General features: G+C 36.1%; 1 protein-coding gene across 2 annotated transcripts in view; it reads left to right on the top strand.

Annotated features, from left to right (window-relative positions):
* scube3 (signal peptide, CUB domain, EGF-like 3) overlaps positions 1-17,854 on the top strand; it is a 151,692-nt gene extending 133,838 nt beyond the window's left edge. For both annotated transcript variants that reach the window (XM_051096811.1, XM_051096812.1), the window contains 13 exons: positions 681-803; positions 1,382-1,498; positions 2,835-2,930; positions 4,809-4,925; positions 7,424-7,582; positions 7,683-7,886; positions 8,479-8,640; positions 8,763-8,930; positions 9,897-10,058; positions 10,209-10,406; positions 10,601-10,753; positions 11,352-11,431; positions 13,542-17,854. In XM_051096811.1, the coding sequence (XP_050952768.1) occupies positions 681-803; positions 1,382-1,498; positions 2,835-2,930; positions 4,809-4,925; positions 7,424-7,582; positions 7,683-7,886; positions 8,479-8,640; positions 8,763-8,930; positions 9,897-10,058; positions 10,209-10,406; positions 10,601-10,753; positions 11,352-11,431; positions 13,542-13,694 (1,892 nt within the window). In that variant the 3' untranslated portion in view covers positions 13,695-17,854. The remainder of the gene's footprint in view (positions 1-680; positions 804-1,381; positions 1,499-2,834; positions 2,931-4,808; positions 4,926-7,423; positions 7,583-7,682; positions 7,887-8,478; positions 8,641-8,762; positions 8,931-9,896; positions 10,059-10,208; positions 10,407-10,600; positions 10,754-11,351; positions 11,432-13,541) is intronic.
* Positions 17,855-18,143: the final 289 nt, after the last annotated feature.

Here is an 18,143-nt window from a genome sequence, read left to right as displayed (position 1 = left end):
GAGTTTACAAAGAACTCTGGTTTTGGACTTTCTGCATTCAAGTAGATTGGAGCTAGACTTCCACGACTTGAAAACAGCTGTCTGAGAGTGTCATCAAGTGGACTGACTTGCCATAAAAGGCACTTTGACCAAAGTCTGTAGCTAGAAGAGGTTAACAGAAGTGCCAATCTAACATTGGATTTCTCTTCTCTGGTCCCCTTCCTTACGCCGAAGATTAAAAAAGGCTCTGGATCCAGACAGGGAAAGGAAATGTGAAAGTCAAAGGTTTAGCCTGGAGCCAGTTCAAATCTGATGAGGAACAAAAGAACGACAAAGAGAAGGAAAACCAGACTAGCCTAACAAACGAGCTCTGGATTCCTTGAAGAAACACAAAAAACTCCTGCTCTCCCACTTTCTCTGTCTCTGTTTCTAATCCGCTCAAACTATCTCTGTTTTGTCTCTTGTTTGGCTTTTGTTTTCCTCTGCTGTTTTTTCCAGTGCTGGGGAGTAACTAGCTAAAAGTACTTAGCTTTTAGTCCATGTTAGATTAACTTGAAATGGAAATGCATTGTTGGATAAACAATGCATGGGTTGCTCTATATACAGTCAAATATTATCAGTTGTGACTGTCCATATTTTTCTATCTATGGTTTTTTTATAACAAAGATCAATAATTAGTGATTGTCTGTTTTGTTTTATAGATATTGACGAGTGCAGCATTAATCGGGGTGGCTGTAAATTCGGATGCGTGAACACTCTGGGCAGTTACGAGTGTACCTGCCCTCCTGGTTACAAACTGCACTGGAACAAAAAGGACTGTGTCGGTATGTAGACAACAGTGCCACCTAGAGGCCATTCTGATGTTACAAAAAACTTTGGTTCAAAAGCAAATAAAAAGACTGGTAATATAGTTTCTTATTTGTGACCCTGGACCACAAAACCAGTCATACGGATCAGTTTTTTGAAATTGAGATTTATACATCATCTGAAAGATGAATATGCTTTCCATTGATGTATTTGGCCGAGATACAACTATTTGAATATCTGGAATCTGAGGGTGTAAAAAAAAATCTAAATATTGAGAAAATGACCTTTAAAGTTGTCCAAATGAAGTTTTTAGCAATGCATATTACTAATCAAAATTAAGTTTTGATATATTTATGGTAAGAAATTTACAAAATATCTTCATGGAACATGATTTTAACGTAATATCCTAATGTTTTTTGGCATAAAAGAAAAAACGATAATTATGACCCATACAGTGTATTTTTGGCTATTGCTACAAATATACCCGTGCTGCTTAAGACTGGTTTTGTGGTCCAGGGTCATCATAGATTTGATGCATATTAACATCAGACAAATTCAGTGTACTTGCTTGAAGTCAAATGTTTAATTTCCGCAGAGATTGTGAAGTGTACGTCCAATCTGGTGGCCCCCAAAGCCACCCTTACTTGCAATAAGATGGGGAAGAAAGAGAGCTGCTCTCTCACATGTGCATCCAAAGCACATTACCTGTCAGGTACAAACAAATGCCCTCCAAAATCCTTAAAGGAGAAGTCCACTTCCAGAACAACAATTTACAAATCATTTACTCACCCCCTTGTCATCCAAGATGTTCATGTCTTTCTGTCTTCAGTCGTAAAGAAATTATGTTTTTTGAGGAAAGCATTTCAGGATTTTTCTCCATATAATGGACTTCATTGGTGCCCCGATTTTGAACTTCCAAAATGTAGTTTAAATGCAGATTCAAAAGGCTCTAAACGATCCCAGCCGAGGAAGAAGGGTCTTATCTAGAGAAACGATTGGTCATTTTTTTTAGAAAAATACAAATTTGTATACTTTTTAAGCACAAAAGCTTGTGTAGCACAGGCACTGGGATGCACGTCCACGATGCTGCGAATTAGTTCTTGAACGATTCTTTCATTTTGAATGAATCTTTAATGTGACTCAGGAAGAACGAGTTGTCTCTGATTCGTTCAGTTATGCATGCGCAACATCCTATTAGGTTCTGTACTGGAATTAGTTCACCTGTTTTGAGTCCTCTGGTTTTTCGAGTCGTTGGTTCATCTTATGGGGCTGTCACGTGATGAACGAACGACTCAAACCTGAAAACTTGTCAGATAAGAGGTGAGGTGAGCTAATCATAGACTGAAGACCCAGGTAAACAATGAATTAATCTTTTCTGTGTCTTATAGCATTACAGTTTTGTCTTGTTTGTAGTGTGATCAACGTTTGTGTAAGCAGTAGATGTGTTAGGGAAGTAACACGTGACATTTTAATTATATGAACGAAATGACTCAAAAAGATTCATTCATTTTGCTGAACGAGACTCAAAGGTCTGAGTCGGTAAAATGATCCGAACTTCCTATCACTACTACGAATCACGTGTAAGTTCATCATCTTATTTTGTCCCACAACTTGAGAGGAGGACAAACAGTGTTTACAAACTTACTTGCACTTTTTTAGTCTTTGCATTCGCTTTGTAAACACTGGGTCTGTAGTTCTGCCTACGTTTCTGCGTGACCTTTCGACATGATTCAATAGTACGTAACGTTGTGAACGTGCATCCCAGAGCCTGTGCTACACAAGCTTTTGTGCTTAAAAAGTATTTTAAAAATTATTTTCCAAAAAAATGACGTTTCGTCTATTATATGGAGAAAAATCCTGAAATGTTTTCCTCAAAAAACATACTTTCTTCACAACTGAAGACAGAAAGACATGAACATCTTGGATGACAAGGGGGTGAGTATATTATTTGTGAATTGTTGTTCTGAAAGTGGACTTCCCCTTTAATTTAACAAGCTTGCCAATTCTACTCTAATGCCTGTGATCAATTTTCATTTTACGTTTCACAGAATCAGACAACAGCTATTCTGTTAGCTGTGGAATACCCATCCTGCGAGGCAAATCTCAGAGCAGATTGAACGCAAGCAGCATCCAGAGCTGCGTAGGTAAGATCATACCTTCCTTATTTTAATAGCAGAGCTGGGTAGTAACTGATTACATGTAATCTGGATTATTTAATTAGATTACAAAAATTAAGTACTTGTAATTGGATTAAATTACATTTTAAAATAGTTACTTTTTTTATGGATTGCATGATTACATATTATTATTATTATTTATTAATTCTCCCTAGTTCCTCTTTTTTGTCTTTTAAATGCTCCTTTCTAAAATAGCCGACTGGTTATATGCTTACTCGTACAACGCCAAAAAATGTGTATTTTGGAGGGAGATTTTTACCCTCTCAAAAATGCAGTTGGGCTAGTTTTGAGCAGTGGCAGACAGCAGTGAAGTATTTTTACTCTGCTTTAAAAGTACTTTTCAAGTGTCTGTACTTTTATCAGAGTGTTTTTCTTCTATTGTACTTTTCACAGCACTACATTTCATATTACTATTACTCAAGTAAAAGTAATTCAAAGATTTACTTGAGTACAAGAAAGTACTACGTTTTTAAGTATCAGGTAAAAAAGGTAAAAAACCAACAAGTTCTATTTATAAAATATAGTGCATTAAAAAAAGTGTGATATTACGCTTTGGAATGTAGTGAAGTAAAAGTTTTTCAAAGGAAAACACTGATAAAGTACAGATACTTTTTAATTTTATTTGAGTAAAGTAAAAATGCTTCACTACTGTCCACCTCTGGTTTTGAGTAGCAATTGGGTGGGTTTTGTTTTGAAAACCTGGCAACCCTGATAACAATAAATGGAATATTATTTTTATATCATTGTGGTACAAGATTATCCTGTTTAAATCAATGTGATAAATAAGACCGGTCAGAAGTATTCTAAAAGTAGCCTGATTATATTACCTAAAATGTGTGTAATGGATTACGTTAGTTGGAATCAATAACAGATTACAATTTGGTCATAGGCATTTGAATCGTGGCAATTAATGGTATGGACTTTCCACAAAAAGGGTATTGAGGAGTATATCAGTCAAGGCTTGAATAGGGTACACTTTGATGTCTGGTTGTATTTTGTATTTTACCATTACAGGTAATTGCATTAGAGGTAATCTAATTTTTTTTTGTTGTGAGATGTGTTGCAGAAACCATTAAGCATGTTAACTATAAATGTATTAATAACTATAAACCAACGTTAGGTCCTAAACTAGGTTCATTTTAGACTAAACTTGCAACACTGTTACCCATTTTGGCATAGTGTTTTTTTAATCTTTAATATTTATCATAATCTATGAAAGTTTTAATATGAAGGATTCTACATATAAGCTAAAATGGATCATAAATTATTTAATTTGATCTCCTGTGGTTAACAATAAACATTTTCTTAATGCTAAGCTCCTCAATTTCACTGATCATTTGTTGAAAATGAAAAAAGACTTAATTTTCTAAGAGATTCAGATCCTATTTTGTACTCGATTTGTTGAAAGTGCCGGCAAACAGGACCTGGAAACCGATGAGACGTTTCTTTTGAACAGCTGCAGTCGATGATTCCGAGAAACATAATGACAGATACATCGCAGCTGTCCAATTACATGATCACTTGATGCGCTTGGCAAATTAGAAACTTATTTACCATGCCTGATGTTTGTTTTGATGTCAAACTTGTTTCACATTAGGATGCCTGTCACGGCACACTCTAATCTCAAATTGCTGTTCCTCATAAGTGCTCAGAGTGAGCATAAAGCTAACTTGAATCTGCTTTAAATGTTCACAAACGGCCCAGCTGGTTTGCTTTTTTCAATCAGGCACGTTGCATGTAGCGAGCCAGCAGCTGTGAATTAATGTAGTTAGCTAGTAGTTGTCAGCAAGGGCTTTATATGAATCATGTTGAGCTGCGTGTCAAGGCCTCTTTGTTTGCTTGTAGAGACTCAGGCTCCTCCAGTCAAGCAGACGGCGTCCTTCCGGATCAAGAACGCCAAATGCCACCTGCACCCGAAGCATAAGGGGAGGGCGGAGGACAACGGCAGACAGATCGGGCCAGGTCAGAGGTCATAGGGGCCAGGAAATGAAGGGTACCATGTCATTTTGATGGTCCCTGTTGTGGAATCAGGTCGTGGAACTGTTTGTTGAGGGAGATGTATTTTCATTTAGTTCACCCAAAAATTTAAATTCTGTTATCATTTACTCACACTTACAGTTGAGGTCAAAAGTTTACATCCCTCTTGCAGAATCTGCAAAATGTTAATTATTTTACCAAAATAAAAGGGATCATACAAAATGCTTGTTATTTTTTATTTAGTACTGACCTGAAAAAGATATTTCACAAAAAAGATGTTTACATGTAGTGCACAAGACAAAATAATAGTTGAATTTATTGAAATGACCCTGTTCAAAAGTTTACATACGCTTGATTCTTAACACTGTGTTGTTACTGAATGATCCACAGCTGTTTTTTGTTTTTTTTGTTTAGTGATAGTTGTTCATGAGTCCCTTGTTTATCCTGAACAGTTAAACTGTCTGCTGTTCTTCAGAAAAATCCTTCAGGTTTCACAAATTCTTTGGTTTTTCAGCATATTTGTGTATTTGAACCCTTTCCAACAATGACTGTATGATCTTGAAATCTATCTTTTCACACTGTGGACAACTGAGGGACTCATATGCAACTATTACAGAAGGTTCAAACTCTCACTGATGCTCCAGAAGGAAAAACAATGCATTAAGAAAAAAACTTTTGAACAGAATGAAGATGTGTACATTTTTCTTATTTTGCCTAAATATCATATGTTTTCATTTAGTACTGCCCTTCTGAAGCTACAGAAGATGCTTACATGTTTACCATAAGACAAAATAAGTTAAATTTAGCCTGATCTGCATGGTTTTTTCCTTCTGAAACATCAGTGAGCGTTTGAACCTTCTGTAATAGTTGCATATGAGTCCCTCAGTTGTGCTCGGTGTGAAAAGATTGATCTCAAAATCATACAGTCATTGTTGGAAAAGGTTTAAAAACACAAAAATGCTGAAAAACCAACAAATTTGTGCGACCTAAAGGATTTTTCTGAAGAACAGCAGGCAGTTTAACTGTTCAGGTCAAACCAGGGATTCATGAACAACTATCACTAAACAAATAATCAGCTGTGGATCATTCAGGTATTAACAATCACACAGTATTAAGAATCAAGTGTATGTAAACTTTTGAACGGGGCCATTTTTATAAATGCAACTATTATTTTTTCTTGTGGGACTATGTAAACATCTTTTATGTGAAATATCTTATTCAGGTCAGTACTAAATAAACAATAACATGCATTTGTATGATCCATCTTATTTTGGTAAAATAATTGACATTTAGCATTTCTGAAAGGGGGATGTTAACTTTTGCACTCAACTGTATGTCATACCACACCCATAAGACTTTGGTTAACATTCATGCATACACATACGGTAAACACAGAAGCATATGTATATTGCGTGTTTACATTAAGTGATTTGCTTTATGTATGCATATTTATATGTAAATAAAGGTATAAATGAAACGTGTTCATCAAATAAAGTGATTGTATTGTAACTAAAGTCTGGGTTTGAAACAACATGAGTGTGTGTAAATGATGACAGTTTTCATCAAAAAACCCATTATGGTAAATTCCATGTTATATATTTAAAACAGTTAAAGGAAAAGTTCACTTCCAGAGTACAAATTTCCTGATAATGTACTCACCCCCATGCCATCCAAAATGTCCATGTCTGTCTTTGGTTGAAAAGAAATTTTGATTTCTGATTTTTCTTCATAAAGTGGACTTCAATGGTGGTCAGTGGCTTGAAAGTCCATATTGCAGTTTCAGTGCAGCTTTACACAATCCCAACCGAGGAATAAAGGACTTATCTAGCAAAACGATCCGTCATTTTCTAAAAAATAAATAAATAAATAAATAATTTCTATACTTTTCAACCACAATTGCTCGTCTTACACTGGCTCTGTGATACGTGTCTTCATGCATGGTGTAATCGCATTGGAAAAGTCACACGCGGTTAGTTCATCTTTGTACTTTGGTTCAAAAAAGTAGAGTAGGGCGAAAAGCTCAATCTCATTTTCTCCTCCAACTCTAAAATGGTCCGACACGTTTTATCTTTTTTTGTAAAGGGTGTTTGACTTTCTTTGCATGTTCGCTTTGCAAAAACAATAGGTGCAAGACAAGCATTTGTTATTAGAAAGTATATATAGTATAATTTTTATTTTTTTTAGAAAATGACAGTTCGTTTTGCTAGATCAGGCCCTTATTACTCGTCTGGGATTGTGTAGAGCCCTTTGAAGCTGCACTGAAACTGTAATTTTGACCTTCAACCTGTTGACCACTATATGTAGAAAAATCCTGGAATGTTTTCCTCAAAAACCTTAATTTCTTTTCGACTGAAGAAAGAAAGACATGAACATCTTGGATGACATGGGATTGAATAAATTATCAGGTTATCATGCATCTCTAAAAAACGTGAAACAATAATACCTAAATGCCCTTGTTGTGTGAACAATGACTTGATTTCCAGGTGGCCAACCGTGCAACCTCTGCATGGTCACGTTCGTTAACCTGAAGTGTGACTCGTCTAAGAAAGCCAAAGGTCGTCGGGCACGTAACCCATCGAACAAAGAGGTCACTCGCATCACTCTGGAGCTGGAGGCTGAGGTCAAGCCAGGAGACGCCACTGGTGAGTCTGACATCAGCCACCCTCTGTCTACCTACAGAAGATGCAGGAAGAGCATTGAAGTGCTGTGCATGAAGGTCATGATGTTCTTGTTCTCCTGTAGGGAACTGTAACATCATGTGTCAAAGGCAGCGCATAGAGCAGCAGATGAAGTCGTACATTAAAGCCCTGAAAAAATCCATCAACCAAGAGCGTTTCCTCATCCGTGTGGCCGGATTGGAGTACGAGGTGGCACAGAAGCTCCCACAGGCCGCAGTGAGGCAGGAGAACTGCGGACCGGGCAGAGAGAAAGACAGCGGCCGCTGTGGTAAGAACAGAAGAGTGAGTGGGGCCTGTTATATATGAACCCCCTTCTCCATTGCAACTTGATGCAAGAGAGCTATCTTAAAACAAAGTGTCAAGCCCAAGATGATCTGGGACTTGCACTTTGTCACAAAACAGGTGACTTATAGGCTATTTAGTTGAGACTCTACATTAGTGTGGTCTACAAGGAGGAATATTTTATGGATGTCCTGCAGTAGGGTTCATAAAACTAAACTACAGCATATGGAAAAATGTTGCCAAATGGGATTTGGCTTAGACTCTGATTGTCTAAACTTGTCTGTTTTTTATTCAGAAGTGCTGCAAAATGTATAAAACGAACAGAAGTTATGCCATTGCTATTCTTTGACAGTGATAGTCATCTGAGATTGCTTGCAAACTTTTATAAAAAGGAATTGGAAAATATTGACAGCAAATGCTATGGAATCAAAACTAATTTTTCAAGCCTCGAGTTACTAATTATAGTATTTGTTCACTTAAAGTCAGATTTCAATTAAAAAATGGCATCTGTCAAAAAGAAACAGAGCTCAGAATTGCAACTTCCTCACTGCTGCCCCCTGCTGGCTGCTCTCTCTTAGTCAGATGTTTGCCTGGGTCATACTACCATGGTGAGCAGGAACGCTGCGTCCAGTGCCCACCTGGAACATTCCAGGAACGTGAAGGTCAGCTGGCCTGTGACCTTTGTCCTGGAGGAGACCGCCACGGCCCACCAGGGGCCCGCAACATCACGTCATGTGCAGGTAACTAGAGTTAATCGATGTGCCTTCTAATGTAGATGAAAATGTTTCCTACATTAGGCACAGATTCATTTTTCTTTTAAGAGTTATTAATCATTCTTGGTTGTTTTTATGTCTCTTTATAGGTCAATGTCCACCAGGTTATTTCTCCAGCGACGGGTTCAAGCCCTGTCAACCGTGCCCCTTGGGAGCATACCAGCCCGACCCAGGACGAACACTCTGTTTCCCCTGTGGAGGAGGGCTTGGTACTAAAAGAGAGGGTGCCAGCTCCTTTAACGACTGTGAGGTCAAAGGTCAGACATTTTGATACTCTACAGTGCAGTGCATTTACATAAATGTGACCCTGGACCACAAAACCAGTCATAAGTAGCATAGGTATGTTTGTTGCTATAGCCACTTTTATGCCAAAAATTATTAGGATATTAAGTAAAGATCATGTTCCTTTAAGATATTTTGTAAATTTCCTACCGTAAATATATCAAACTTAATTTTGGATTAGTAATATGCATTGCTAAGATCTTCATTTGGACCACTTTAAAGGTGATTTGCACCCTCAGATTCCAGATTTTCAAATAGTTGTGTCTCAGCCAAATATTGTCCTATTCTAACAAACCATACAATCAATGAAAAGCTTATTTATTCTGCTTTCAGACTCCAAAAATTGACCCTTATGACTGGTTTTGTAGTCCAGGGTCACAAATCTAGACAGTGGACATACTATTATCTTTGATGTTTACACCAGTGTAATTTTAGCATCGAGATATTATTTTAGTACTATTTTGAAATGTTATTTTTTAAATTTTAAGTTGTTTGTAGTTTTTAAAAAATATATATATTTGTATGTATTTGTTAACTTTTATTTCTTGAAATATTTACATTTTGTTTTAGTGTATCAGGTTAAAGTAAACGCAAATGAGAAATTCCTTGGCAGCTATCTGAAATAAATTGTTTCTGTATTTTAATTCAGTTAAAGTTTGTTTTATATTATTTTAGTTTACTATAATACACGAAATTTGGGGTATGTTTGTGTGCAGACATCAGTAATGAATGTTTGACTCACAAAATCATTTAAAACATGTAGAAGTATGTTCTTCTGTAGTGTAATATGGTTCAGATATTCAAAAAATGAAAGATTAGACCACCTAAAGTGGCCAAATTAAGCCTTTCATTTACTAAAATTACTTTCATGTGGTCCGTGCATGTGAAGGAAGCTTCGTGCTAAATCAGCCCATGTGATATTGGTGTTTGTGTGTGTGTAGTGTTATGTTCTCCAGGTCATTATTATAACACATCAGTTCACCGTTGCATCCGCTGTCCTCATGGAACATACCAGGCTGAATTCAGACAAAACTACTGCATCTCCTGTCCAGGAAACACCACCACCGACTTTGATGGGGCCATCAGTGTGTCTCAGTGCAAGAGTGAGTCTGTTCATCCTCAAGCACAACTGACAAGTCCCTTATGCTGATAAGAGTCTGTTTTTGATTGGAAATCTGGAAGTAAAAGCAAAAAAAAAGCATTTCTAGAAATGTTCTTAGTGAGCAATTTACTATAACGTTGTGTGTGTTCAGATCGGGAATGCGGGGGTGAAATAGGCGAGTTCATCGGATACATCGAGTCCCCCAACTATCCAGGAAACTACCCAGCCAATGTAGAGTGTATCTGGACGATCAACCCTCCACACAAACGCAAGATTCTGATCGTGGTTCCGGAGATCTTCCTCCCATCTGAGGATGAGTGCGGAGATGTCCTAGTGATGAGAAAGAATGGTAAGATTTTATGTTTGTCCAGGTTTAACCTTTATCTCAAGTGTCAAAAATGATTTCACACTTTGAGTACAACATACTTGCATGTAAAGTCAAAATATTGACTTAACAGGGTGTCTACAGTTTCTTCATGTTAGTGGTGATGGTTTGCTTCTAAAAATAGCTTTGATTTGAATGCTAACATTTTCTTTTCTTAGGGTCAGCGACCTCTATCACCACCTATGAAACATGTCAGACGTATGAGAGACCGATCGCATTTACGGCCCGATCGCGCCGCCTCTGGATCAACTTCAAATCCAACGATGTGAACAGTGCCCGTGGATTCCAGATTCCATACGTCACTTACGATGGTACAGTCTTGAGATTAGCCCTAGTCTATACACATTTGTGACCCTGAATCACAAAACCAGTCTGAAGTAGCACAGGTATATTTGTAGCAATAGCCAACAATACATTGTATGGGTCAAAGTTATTGATTTTTCTTTTATGCCAAAAATCATTAGGACATTAAGTAAAGATCATGTTCCATTAACATATTTTGTAAATTTCCTACCTTAAACATTTCAAAACTTAATTTTTGATTAGTATATGCATTGCTAAAAACTTCATTTAGACAACTTTAAAGGCGATTTTCTCAGTATTTACAGTAGATTTTTTTGCATCCTCAGATTCCAGATTTTCAAATAGTTGTATCTCGGCCAGATATTGTCTTATCCTAACAAACCATACATCAGTGGAAAAATAATTTATTCAGCTTGATGTATAGATGATGTATAAATGTCCATTTCAGAAAAATGACCCTTATGACTGGTTATGTGGTCCAGGGTCACATTTATTTGTGTATTTAAAGAAAAATAATCCTACAAATTCATATCAGAATTGTGATTGGTTTCTATTTGTTCTTGACATGCATTGCCACTAAAATGTGTTTGATTTTCTTTCATTTAGAAGACTATGAGCAGCTGGTTGAGGACATTGTAAGAGATGGAAGACTTTATGCCTCTGAAAACCATCAAGAAATACTCAAGGTCAGTTTCGCACTGACTACACGGCAAAAATTTTCTTTCTTGGTATTTTTGTCTTGTTTTCCAATACAAATATCTAAACATTCTTAAATTAAGATGCATTAATTAGAGAAGTAAAATGACTTAAAGGGATAATTCACCCAAAAATGAAAATGATATTTTCGATGAAATCCAAGAGCTTTCTGACCCTTTATAGACAGTAAGCCACATTCAAGGCCCAGAAAGGTAGTAAGTACATCATTAAAATAATCCATGTGACATCAGTGGTTCAACCTTAATGTTATGAAGCTAGAAGAATTTTTTTTGTGAGCAAAGAAAGCAAAAATAATGACTTTATTCAACAATTCCTCCTTTTCACGGCAAAAATATTTTATCTTTTTGTGAGCACCAGCGGAAGCCACGTCGGCTTTAACCAATCAGTGAACAGATTATTAATAACCAATCATAAAACATTTAACTAAACTTATAACGGACAGTTGAAAATTAAGATGATTGTTTTTTTTATGCTTTTAAGGTAATTCTTCAAAAACAACACGTGCCAAATGGAAAAAAATAATAATGACAATAATTAATAACAGGGTGACACAAACACAAATTTCCATTACATTTTATTCAGTTTTTAGTAAATACAAATGTGACCTTGATCCCTGAGACCGCGTTGCGAACACCGCCTCAACGGCACAAAATGCGTCCACTACAAGAGAAGGCGGCAACCGCGTGGTGATTTCACTGCTCGCCGCGTCCCGTGTGAAAGGGCTTTCAGTTCACCGTCTGTATATTCTGGTTCAAATAAGCAGGGCTGTCAAAATCTTCAGATATGTTAATGTGTTTTTTGTACCTTTCTATGCCTTGAACATGTCAGTTGCATTGCTGTCTATGCAGGGTCAGAAAGCTCTCAGAGTCATCAAAAATATCTTTTTACAGATAATATATTCATCCCTTGTCATCCAAGATGTTCATTCTTCAGTTGTAAAGAAATTGTTTTTTAAGGAAAACATTTCAGGATTCCTCTCCCATATCCCATGATTTTGAACTTCCAAAATGCAGTTTAATGCAGCTTCAGAGAGCTCAAAACAATTCCAGCCGAGGAAGTAGGGTCTTATCTAGCGAAATTATTTGTTATTTTCTAAAAACATTTACAATTTCTATACTTTTTAACCTCAAACGTTCATCTTGTCTAGGTCTGCATGAACTGTTTTTTCCGGTTCAAGACATCTCATTTTCTCCTCCAACTTCAAAATCGTCCTAAATCATTGCAGAAGTACCGACCCAGTGTTTACTAAGTGAACATGGAAAGAAGGTCAAACACCCTTTACAAAAAAGGTAAAACAGTGATGTAGGATGATTTTGATGTTGGAGAAGAAAATGAGATGGGAGTTTTTCGACATACCCTAACTGTATTGAACCGGTTCACGCAGACCTAGACAAGATGAGCATTTGAGGTTAAAAAGTATGTAAATTGTAATTTTTTTATATTTATTTTTGTTTTTTGTTAGAAAATAACCAATCATTTCGCTTGGCCCTTCTTCCTCGGCTGGGATAGTTTTCCAAGACACAAGTCTCATTTATTACATCTCTTTAACAAACACCCTTAATTTCCTCAAAATGTGTGTTTTTTTTTTGCCTAAATTGTGTTTAAGGACTAGAAATATTGTTTAAAGGAATAGTTCAACCAAAAATGCAAAATCTGTCATTAATTACTCACACTTATGTCATTCCAAACCTGTAAGACTTTAGTTCATCTTGTAACACAAATAATATATCAACTACCAAGGCCCAGAAAGGTTTTTTATGAAGCTGCAAGAGTACTTTTAGTGCACAAAAGTAAATTTGAACACAGACTGTTTTATCTATGTTCTTACTAACTTTCTGGGCCTTGAACGTGTCAGTTGTGTTGCTGTCTATGCAGGGTCAGAAAGCATTTGGATTTCATCAAAAATATCTTAATTTGTGTTCTGAAGATGACAAAGGTCTTACGTAATTTAGCAACAGAATTTTAATTTCTGGGTGAATTATCCCTTCAAGCTGTGTGTTTCCATGCAAAGACCATACATGATGACTGAATTTATTCTGGGTCTCTTATACCATTTCTCTCCTTTTGGTTTTTCACCAGGACAAAAAACTGATTAAAACTCTGTTCGACGTGCTGGCTCACCCAAACAATTACTACAAGTACTCAACCCGGGACTCCACGGAGATGCTCCCGCGTTCGTTCATACGCCTCATCCACAGCAAAGTCTCCGCCTTCCTGCGTCCATACAAATAGTCCAAAAGCGCCATCCGCCTCCACACACCTCCAGACACCTGGCCTCGAGTCAACGGGATCCTACACACATTTAAAGGAAATACACACACTCACACACACACAAACACAACCACAACCACACTATGCAGATGTTTCAATTTACCTTTTTCTGTTCTTTTTCTTATCAGTCATCTCCGAGGGGGGAAAAAAGCTTCTGTGTAGTCTACATGTAACGCAGTCGTAATCGAGCCAAACTGAAGTGTTTCCTTTCTTTGCGTGTCGGTCACCATTCTGTGATGTGTCGATGTTTTTATTTTGTTTGGTCGTTTGCACGCTCAGTCCTGAGGCGTCCCGTAGAGGGCGACGACGGTTTGGGTGGTTTCCACGCCATCCCGTTAGGAGCGACGTGTGAGTTTTAAGCACGTCCGATTGTGTTGTACAGACAAACAAACGTTGTAGCATGTCAAAGAAAAGAAAATCTATTTGTCGAACTGGAGCTAGCTGTGATCGTGCTTTAAAAAAATAGGCTTTTCCCCCAAGTTCCAGCTCTCGTAAACTCGTAGTTCTCAAAATAAACGTACAATCTTTTGTATATCTGTACTTTTAGTGTGCTCTTGGTAAGATCTAATTCATATCAAGCTTTTCACAATGTTAAAGCATTATATTTGAGCTCCTAGAGCATACATGTAATCTCTAAAGGTCATGCTGTTAAAACAGTAATGTTTTATTAAGGTCTGCCTGTTCGGATTGTATTATTGTCAACTGCATATTCGTCTATTTCCTAATATTCAAGTTAATTTAACAAGGCGTAAGAGATACGTGGGTTATCGGAAAGGCTCGGGTGATGAAAGGGTCGGTTGGTATTGTAAAAACAGTGGACTGTTAACACTCAGTTCTGTGAGAGTTTTTTGCAGGACATGCAATTGCTGCTTCTTCAGAAACGTCACTTTAAGGCTTCGGTTTGACCTAATGCGAATACAGAGAAGAGCAGTCGAGGGGCCGAACTCTTTCACAGGTCGGAAGTAATGTTTTCATAATGCAGACACGAATCACTGATAAACATAAACCACAGGTCGGATGGACTTGAGTAAAAAAGAAAAAAAAAAAAAAAAACACGGCATCGCTCCACATAACGACCGTTTTGAGATTGTTTTGCACATTACACAAGGACCCAAAGAGAAGCAGCGTTCGGGTTACAGGTGTTGGGTTTCACCGGACCTGAAGTGCAAAAGTGTCAGGATAAACCTGTGGATGTCGACATTTATGAGTGTTTCCTGTATTAATTATGAACCCGTTAGTATTCCTCACAAATGTGTTTATAGGTAAAGCCCTTCACATAAAGTGAGAAAAGAGCCAAACTTTGAGAAGTTCAAACCATACCCAGTTTTGATATGTAAACAAACAAGGACTGGTCAAAATGGTAGTTTACTGTTCTCTCTCTTTTTTTTGTATATTGTAAATATGAAATAAACATAGACTAATTGGAGTCTGAGAAATAAGTCCAAACGCAAGTTGTTTTTCCCAACCTTGTATTTAGAAATTCACTGTTGTGCTATCCTCATGTCCAAAGGCTGATGCAAAAAAGGTTGTATTCAAACTTTAAACATGAATGCCAGATTCATACTCTACGCAAGTATGCAAACACTTGATCCCAGGTATATGGGTCATTCTACAGAATTGGTGCAAACTGCTGTCCCACAACAAAAAAACATTTAAGTATTCAAATCATAAATGTTTACTAAGATCCTTTTATTATCTGTTGAAACCCACAATAATATTTAAAATATCAGTATGCTTATATATATATATAAAAATCATCATTTAGAGGGTACTTGCAATTGGGAGGTGGCTGTCCCGAACCCTAACCCTTAAATTTCCAGTAATGAAAATACTGAAATAATGTTTTCATTTTATTCCAGTGTTGTTTTTAAAAATATCCTTTTTGATTTTTTTAAAAAGTGGAGTTCAACATTTATTTTATATTTTCTTTGTAAATTATGAAACTTCGGTAGTGACATAAGTGAATGTTTTAGTCCATTGGCTGAGACTGATTTTAACTACACCCCTTCATTTATGATCAGGAAATATTTGTGTGTCCCTCTCTCTCATAGCTACATGGTGAGTAGATAGGCCCAATGATAACGTTTCGGTAGTGACATCTTTGTTTTTCCTGAGTGTTATCCCATAAAATTGTCACTACCGTAACAGTCACGACCTAAACATTTGGTGAAGTTTTGATAGTGACATCTTTGGGTTTTTTTGGGGGGGGTTTATCCCATAAAATTGTCACTACCACAACAGTAACGACCAAAACATTTGGTAAAGTTTCGGTAGTGACATCTTTGTTTTTTTTTTTTTGAACGTTATCCCATAAAATTGTCACTACCAAAACAGTCATAACCAAAACATTTTGTGAAGTTTTGATAGTGACATCTTTGGGTTTTTTGGGGGGTTTTATCCCATAAAATTGTCAGTACCATAACAGTAACAACCAAAACTTGTCATCATTTTGGTAGTGATAAAAGGGAACACACAATCCTTTTGTACAGTTAAGCAAAATTTTTGTGTATGTGGGTTAAAAATTCTGTAATGTGGTGTGGTCGCTACTAAAACATTATTGTCACTGCCGAAAATGTGCTGTCACTACTTGGGATGTTTTGTCAAAAATAACATATGCTGAATAATGAACCAAGATGTTATGATAGTGTTTTGTTCAATATATATTCAAACTAATGAATCTATAATCTGAAATCAGTATGATCAACTTTTTGCCTTTTTCAAAGAAAAATTGGATTTATAACACAACATAATCTCATAAATCACACTTGAAATATTGTTAACATTTATTGATTTACTTCTGAAAACTTTTTAATAAAATAGAAAAAAAATATTTACAAGGAAGATGTAAGCAAAATCTTAACAGATCAATATAACTCTTATTAAATTATATTACTGTATTTCAGTAGTGACAAATTTGGGGAAAGGACAAATATTCCAAAACTTTCTGAAAATATAATATGAGAATTAACTGCACAATTAGTGCAGTATTATGTACGTTAGATATAATACAATTTGCATACATAAAAAAAAAAATTCCAAAATGTTTCCAACTTTGAATCAATTCTGTAGAATGGCCCATAAACATTGACTTACACAAGACATTTATGCTACATGCACATTTCAGAATGTAGTGATGGATGAAATTACTAGAAATGTTTGCATTTATGTACTTGCGTATTTCTAAACTGGCTTTAAAAAAAAAAAAAAAAGACAATTTTGTGATGTTGACTTAGCTGGCTCCACATTGGGTCAAATGCATTTTTTCATAACCTTTGACCAACCCTCTTTTAATCAGTCTACAGACACACATGGTTGTCCCACCCAAAGTGTGTTAATTTACAGAAAATCTAACCCTCAAGACTGTATCATAAAATCAAGAACTAAAGAGAACAGAATGTGTGTGATATTTGCAAGGGTTATTTTATGAAGCAGTTATTGACATTTTAGGTATTTTGTACATTTGTCATCTATTACAAGGGTCACTAATATAATTGTTTAAATGTATAAATATGATAGTATAAAAGCAAAAAGAAAAATGAAAAAGAAAAAAAAAACAGCTTGGGTTAATCCAAGAAAGAAGTGAAATGTCAATATTGCCCCGCTCGCAGAGACCAAACTCAAGTTCAAGTCGCTGTCTACTACTAAACATGTCATGTCCTGTGTTGCAGTACTGCAGGTTGGATATCTCCATAAAAACAAAAGGATGGGTCATATGTGAAATAGCCACGATTGCCATGAAATCAAAAGTTTGTGGCCAAAGTAGTCAATATTTTGTTGAATGTTCACTAAAAGAATTGCAGAGTATTAGCTACTCTAACTAGTCAATGTCATTGGCGGTCTGTGACTGCTGCTTTATTTTTTATAATTTCCCCTTTGTCTTTGCGCTACCAAACCCATTTCAAACAATGTTAAATGTTTTGATCAATCCATGTTGCTGTTTTAATCTGTTTGTTTTTGTTGTCTTTTCCCCATTTTTCTGTTTCAATTTTTTTTTTTTTTACTTTGCCACAATGTTTCATGGAATGGGAAATGGTATTTGCACTTGAAATTTGTTTATGCTCATGTAAAAATGTCTGGATTTTGTATTGTCTTTTTAAATGAAAGAAATTGGTGTTCTTAAAGTTGTCTGTTTTGATTTCTTTACATGTATACATAAAGTCAATGGAACACAGATAACAAGCAAAAAAAATACACTCATGCTCAACAAGGCTGCATTCACTTGATCAACAATGCAGAAAAAACAGTGATATTGTGAAATATTATTAAAACGGTTTAAAGTAATGTTTTTCTATTTTAATACGTTTTTAAAAAATTATTTATTCCTGTGATGCAAAACCATTACTCCAGTTTGAAGTGTCACACGATCCTTTAGAAATTCTTCTAATATGCTGATTTATTACTTCTATTATC

The sequence above is a fragment of the Labeo rohita genome, chromosome 23 (assembly GCF_022985175.1).
Source record: "Labeo rohita strain BAU-BD-2019 chromosome 23, IGBB_LRoh.1.0, whole genome shotgun sequence".
Taxonomy (NCBI): domain Eukaryota; kingdom Metazoa; phylum Chordata; class Actinopteri; order Cypriniformes; family Cyprinidae; genus Labeo; species Labeo rohita.
This window is presented reverse-complemented; position numbering and strand designations above follow the sequence as displayed.